Source organism: Nicotiana attenuata, unplaced genomic scaffold, assembly GCF_001879085.1.
Source record: "Nicotiana attenuata strain UT unplaced genomic scaffold, NIATTr2, whole genome shotgun sequence".
NCBI lineage: Eukaryota > Viridiplantae > Streptophyta > Magnoliopsida > Solanales > Solanaceae > Nicotiana > Nicotiana attenuata.
The window spans coordinates 64,848-71,515 of NW_017674214.1; the positions used below are offsets into that span (position 1 = coordinate 64,848).

Sequence of the window (6,668 nt, forward strand, 5' to 3'; positions counted from 1 at the left end):
GGCTATTTAAAGGCTACATCTATTACTAAAAAATCTTCTCATGGTTGAAATCAAATGCAATAAAAGCTAAGAACCACAAAATCCTTTCAGCAATACCAATCAAGAAGGAATCTCTCCAAATCTCAATTGAAAATCATCTAAATCATTGTATTTGATTTCTACCTAACAAATTCCATTGATTATGGGTATTCACTTTCAATTACTTTTAATAGTGTGAAATTTTAACATCGCCCGTGCATAGAATTTAAACGATTTTGTCCATTTTGATAGCCAGCTATAGGACTAAGTGAGGTTTTGAAAGCGGAGGCATGGACATGAAGGTGAGAAATATATAAGAAGAAAACATGAAATGGTGAAAGAGCTAATAATAGTTTAAATATAAAAACAACCGTCCAAAAATACAAAAGCTCCCCTCAACAAGAAATCTCCAAAAAGAATCCAAGTGAATGTATAATCCGCAAATACATGTGATGAGAAAAATAGGCCATCATCCTCCTCCTAAGCTAAAGAGATGGCAATACATATATAGTGCCAAAAGTAGTTTTGATCAAAACATAGTTCTAAATCAACAAGCAGAAGACACCCCATCCGAATACCAAGCTTCCCATAATCATCTTTGAAAACCTCAGGCTCTCCACTCCACTCTGCATATTAGAAAATGTATCGAATTATATAAGAAAATGAAATTAGTAACAATTTGCCGACCCCAACTTACTTGGGACTAAGGCGTTTGTTATAATCATTAACAATTTAAACTAAACAACATATATAGCTAGCTAGAGACTAGAGAGTGCTTTGGCAACATATAAAGTTAACATTGCTCACAAGAAGCCACTTTATATAATAACTAGACATCACCAACTCAATTTGATTGTGAAATTTGGTTTAGCATTACCATGAGATGAGACTATTTTATAAACAGAATATCATCTTTCACTATACTGCTGAAAGAATTTAAGCGTCTACCTCAAAGATAATTCATGAAATGTAAAATAAACCAAGAATTTTTTATCAAGTACCATCAGATCTGATCTGATCATTATCAATCTGTAGAGAGTACGAATTTTAGTGCAAACAGTGGTGGAGGTAGGATTTCCGTTAAGGGAGTTCAAAAAAGGAAAAAGTTAAAAAATTTAAAAGAGATTGTAGCTAGTGGGAATTGAACCAATGACCTTAAAAAACTTTTGAACCCCCTTGACTACTAGGCTATGTTTTTAAACTTTGTCAAAGATATTCAAAACATAATATATAGAGGTAAAATACAGATTTTGACTTATGTATACAGTATAATTTTTTGGCGAAGAGGGTTCGGGTGAACCCCTTTCCGCCCCTAAATCCGCCCGAGTGCAGATATAAAAAGTTGGCACATGCATAAGAATCCAAATACATTCAAAATCTATAAAATAATCCCAAATGTTTTTCAAGCAGCATCAGATCTGATCTAATAATGAATACTGAGTTTAGAGCTTTTTTGGGTAAACTATGTATTTTGAGTTTTTTGGGGACATGAAAAGTTGACACGTGCATAAGAAACCAAACAAGTTCAAAATAGGGGATATTTGGGGTTCAATGTGGCTTTATATTCTCTCTGAAATCTGAATAGGCTTTGCTACCCACCATTATTCTTTATGTATCTTCTAATTTTACATTTTTCACATATAAAACTTTATTCGCTCCATTTTACCCAGTTTACCCCTATATTTCTTCTATAACTTGAGCAGGTTTAGTATAATGATATTCAGGATTGGGGCAGAGTCATTATGGCCAAGCAGAAAAAGCACGTGACATGTCCCCAGTGAATAATCATAAAATAGTATGAAAAACTCTGATGACTAATCAGAGACTAAAGCGTCGACAAAGCTCACATGTTCCCGACCACACCTGATCCCACTAGGCCCAAATTCCTATATCGACAATATTGGGCTGGACTTTCACAGTCACAGACACACTTCCCGAGAAACTAGTCCATGTTAGAATACCTATACTAACTTTGACTATTATGCGCTCCATATTAATTACTACACATTTAAAAATTATTTAGCTCTAAACCCCTCATTTCTTTATCGTATGACGCGTAATCTCATAACAGAGTTAAAATTACAGGTTTTAAAAGTATTTTAAAACATAAACTACTACTCTTTCCTACCCTTTTACTTATCACTCTAATCTTTTGCATACACCTTAAGATAATAACATTATATAGAAAAGAGTTTAATTAATCAGATTATTTATATTTATTTCTGATTTCATATTATTATTATTATTATTATTATTATTATTATTATTATTATTGTTGTTGTTATTATATTAATCTCTTCCCATATTGATTACAGGAATATTGCAAAAACAAAAGAAAATTAAAACAGAAAGATTAAGACAACGTAAATAGTGGAGTATAATAGTGTCGTAAAACTAGAAGTATGATCCAAGCTATAATGCTATGAAATCAGAAAATGAAAGGAAAAATGAAAAAAAATCAAGAGCACATTATTAACAGGATATATATAATGCAAGAGGAGAGCATATCTATATACTGTAAACCGAGATTTGAGTGAAAAAATACCTGATCAGTGGCGACTCCTAATGGAGCTGGAGCAGGAGAAAAAGCTGAAAGAGTACTCGGGGATGGAGCACCCATGGGAGGTGCTGGAGGACTCAATACTCCCAATGGAGATGGTGCCGGAGATGTGGCTACAGTTGTAGGTGCAGCAGCCGGAGTTGAAGCTGGCGGGGTTGCAACTGGTGCAGGTGCAGCAGCTGGCGGAGGAGGGCTGGGAGGTGGAGTAGCGGGAGGTGGTGGGGTAGCCACAGGTGGAGGAGTAGCCGGTGGTGGAGCGCTAACTGGTGGTGGAGGACTAGCCGGTGGTGGTGCGCTCACTGGAGGAGGAGTAGCCGCCGGTGGAGGTGTAGCTTGTGGTGGAGCTGATACAGCTGGAGGTGGTGAAGTTGATGTAGGTGGCGGAGATGAAACTGCCGGCGGTGGGGAAGATGCTGGAGGTGGTTGAGTTGGCGGAGGAGAACCAGTAGGTGCAGGGGTAGTAGGAGGAGATGGGGTAGTGGGTGTTGGTGGTGCTGGAGTGGCACTAGGTGACGTGGCCGGAGCTTGACCTCCAACGCCGGCGATTATAATGCAAATAAAACCGATCCAAATAGCATTTTTCCGATCCATTTTCACAATGTGTTTTGTTTTGTGCGCTCACAATAAATAAAACTACTTAATTAGAAGAGAGAGAAGTGTAGTCTGCGGCTATTAAAGAGAAGGAAGGGAAGGGTAATATATAGGGGTTGTTTGGGAAAAGAGTAAAAGGGAGGAAAAGGAAAGTAGAAAGGTATAAGGTCTTTCTACAACTTAGTACAGAAGTAAGTTGTGACTACCAAACAGATCTGTAGTTGGCGTTTGTTTGTACGATCTGATGGAGTTGGTTGTGTGGGATGGGAGTTAGGGACCCACTTGGATAATCATGTGATCTCCATTACTGCTTTCATAAATATTAAAGTACTAATCAAATGATGTTCTGTTGTTGTCTTAAAGGTAGCTAGGGTTTTTACTGCTCTGTTGTAGTTTTACATCAAAATATATGAAGTGGCATTATAAAATGATTCTACGAAATTACCCTGAGACATACTAACTATACATAATTATTTATAATAAATAGAATTAGTAAATTAACGTTTCAATGGTATGAATTAATGGTGGTGAAAAGTTATTTGATAGTTGTTGGTGTAAGATAGCAATGAAAAGTTATTTGATAGTTGTTGTTGGTGTAAGATAGCAAAACCTAGTATAATAGTTGAGGTATATGCAACCGGCATTCTAATAAAATTGTTTCCTTTTTGTTTTATGGACATTACACAAGGCGAATCGAGTTGGTCAGGCCAACATGAATACCAGACATATAATGAGAAATAAAATAAAAAATGTCACCGGCTTGGCTGCACAAATTCGGTGCACTCGTCGCATTGCGATGGTTAATGTGGTAATGTGGGAATGCACATGTTATGTTATGTTATGTTATGTATTCTTTTGTACATACACATGTAGATTTGATCCCAAAAAAATGAGGTTTAGTTATTACAAACTAGTAAGGTCTAAACTAGTAATCAACTTGATCCTTTCAAACTCAGATTAGTAACAATTTCTCCACATGCACTAGACTGGAAATCGTAGTACTGTCTCACACGTGGCAATGGAAAATAGTTAATGAGGAAAACCTGTACCATGAACTGCGGCAGAACTATATATAACTTTGTTCAACTAAGTTGTACCATTAAGAAGGAAAAATTTTATTTTGTGTCTCATACAACTGACACTAGTTGTATGAGGCATTTTTTTTGTCTGACAGTTTTGTGGACCCAGATTTTTGTGAACCCAAAAGTGTTGTAAGATAGGGGTCCACAAATTTGTGAGATAAAAATGAGCTTCACACAACTAATGTAAGTTGTGTGATACACAAAATAAAACTTCTCGTTAATAAGAAAGGGTAACTTACGGCAAGATAAAATCCAGATGGGGTAATTAATAAGATCCAAGTTATATTCTGGGTGTTTTTCTTGGTTTAAAGCGCGACCTCAAAACGATGTGCTGGTATTCTTTATTCATAATTTTTACAAAATGACATAAAGGCATACTAAGACAGGAAGTTTCAACTTGTCATTTTGCTATTTCTCCGTTAAAATGCTCTGTTAGGTTCAATAATAGCATGTGACCATTTAATTACGGAGAATTATAGGTTAATTTTAACATCTGGTAACATGTGTAAACGTTTAATCACAATACTTGTTGGTTTAATCAAAACAATTTAACATGAAATCACTTTTACCTCAAAAGTAATTACGAGAGATAAAAGACTTTACTTTTCTGAAGAGGGTAACTTGGCTATTCAACATTGTTGTTCCTACCATGAGTAGTTTATGGAAACTTTAGCTGAGCTGACCTTAATTAAAGTCAACTTTATGGTTAATATGTGATCATTAATAAAAATGTTGAATAGCCAAGTTACCTATAAATCACACTTCCAATATGCATAATGCGACATCTGGCACCTAGCAAGCTCGAGAATGGAAAATGGGGTGGTCCCTTTATTAGGTATAAATCGCGTAGAGTAAAAGGAATTGTGTCTGTTTATACTTTATTCTTGACATCTGTATACTAGTAATGATTTGAAATAATGTGACATCCTTACCGTTGCCTTGTTTCTTTCCTTGTTCTTCTTTCAAAATTTAATATCATATGCTTTTAAATAAAGGAGTTGGAAGGAGACGGCGAGCTCCTTTGGATTTGAAAGCCTTTCGTAATGTTTTGGGAAGGTAACACATTTTCCATTTGAACAAAAATATTTACTTCCGCTAATCAATATTCATAAATTATATACTAATTATACATAAATTATATCTTTATTAGCTTTTTTTTTTTTTTTGGACGAGTGGCTATTTAATGTAAAAATCCCAGAAGTTTTTCATACAAATTAAGACGATGATTGCTTATAAGAAATACCTTTTTTTTTTCTCTTGAAACTGGCTCAAGAACTTCATTAAAAATAAAAAAGATTATTAACATGTTTGGCCAAGCTGAAAAAATCAGTTTATTTTGAGAAGTACTTTTTCTCAATAGCGCTTTTTTTAAAAGTACTTTCGCTGAGAAGCAATTTGTGTTTGGATAATCAGCTTGAAATGCACTTCTGAGCAGCATTTAGTGTTTGGCCAAGCTTTTAAAAACTGCTTCTAAATGTATTTTTCTCAAAAGTGCTTTCCAAAAAAGTGCTTTTGGAGATAAACTACTTTTTTTTGCTTTCCCAAAATTGCTTCTGCTTCTCCTCTAAAGCAATTTTTTTTTCTTATAAAAACTTGGCCATACACTTTAACTTTGAAAAAAAAAAAATTTTAAAAAAAGTGTTTCTAGGATTTGAAAAACTTAGCCAAACAGGCTATGTATCAAGTTATAAGGCATAGATATCGAGAAGCCCAGGGAAGGAAGGGGTATGGTAGTCTAGTCTCCAGAATCTTTTAGAGAAACTTTCAGAAACCACTATGTTTTAGTGGTTATTAGCTAGTTGTAGCTACCATTTACTATATTACCTCTTGTAGCTATATTTTCAGATTTTTTTAGAGTGTATTCGATGTATTTAAGCTATTGTATTCATGAATACAGTAGCATTTCTAGGCGTGAAACAGGGAATTACAACTAGGCAGATTTTTGTATTCAAGTGTATTTGACTGTATTCATGGCATGAAACATGGGATTACAGCTGGACAGATAATTGTAATCGACTGTATTCACGGCGTGAAACAGGGGATTACGCTGTTTCTAAACGGAAAGTGAATCAATTAACATAATAGACTCCTAATATAACTCAACAAATTCAATTGTAACACAGAAATTTTTTATTTCCAATTATAAAAAAGATTCTCAACCGAAAAACACCCCAAAAATATAGCAATCTTCAGAGAAATTATATAATACATCTGAATACATAAATTATATTAACTAAAAAAATATATGAATACATTCATGGAATACAACGAGACAGTGAATGTGAGCACGTGATTTTTGCCCTATGTGAATTACTCCCATAAAATACAAGAAAAAACAATTTTGTTCCATTTTTTATAATTTTATAGGATTTTGTGAGAATTTGTGCTAATTATTTGCATGTTCCGTGCATGTTTAT

At 34.6% G+C, this 6,668-nt stretch overlaps 1 protein-coding gene across 1 annotated transcript; it reads right to left on the minus strand.

The window, feature by feature from the left end:
• Positions 1-345: 345 nt before the first annotated feature.
• Positions 346-3,368, minus strand: LOC109218213 (classical arabinogalactan protein 9-like). The gene is made up of 2 exons (XM_019382563.1): positions 2,564-3,368; positions 346-644 (listed from the first exon to the last, which is right to left on the minus strand). The coding sequence occupies exons 1-2, from the start codon at positions 3,167-3,169 to the stop codon at positions 561-563; spliced, it is 690 nt and encodes a 229-aa protein (XP_019238108.1). The 5' UTR covers positions 3,170-3,368; the 3' UTR covers positions 346-560.
• Positions 3,369-6,668: the final 3,300 nt, after the last annotated feature.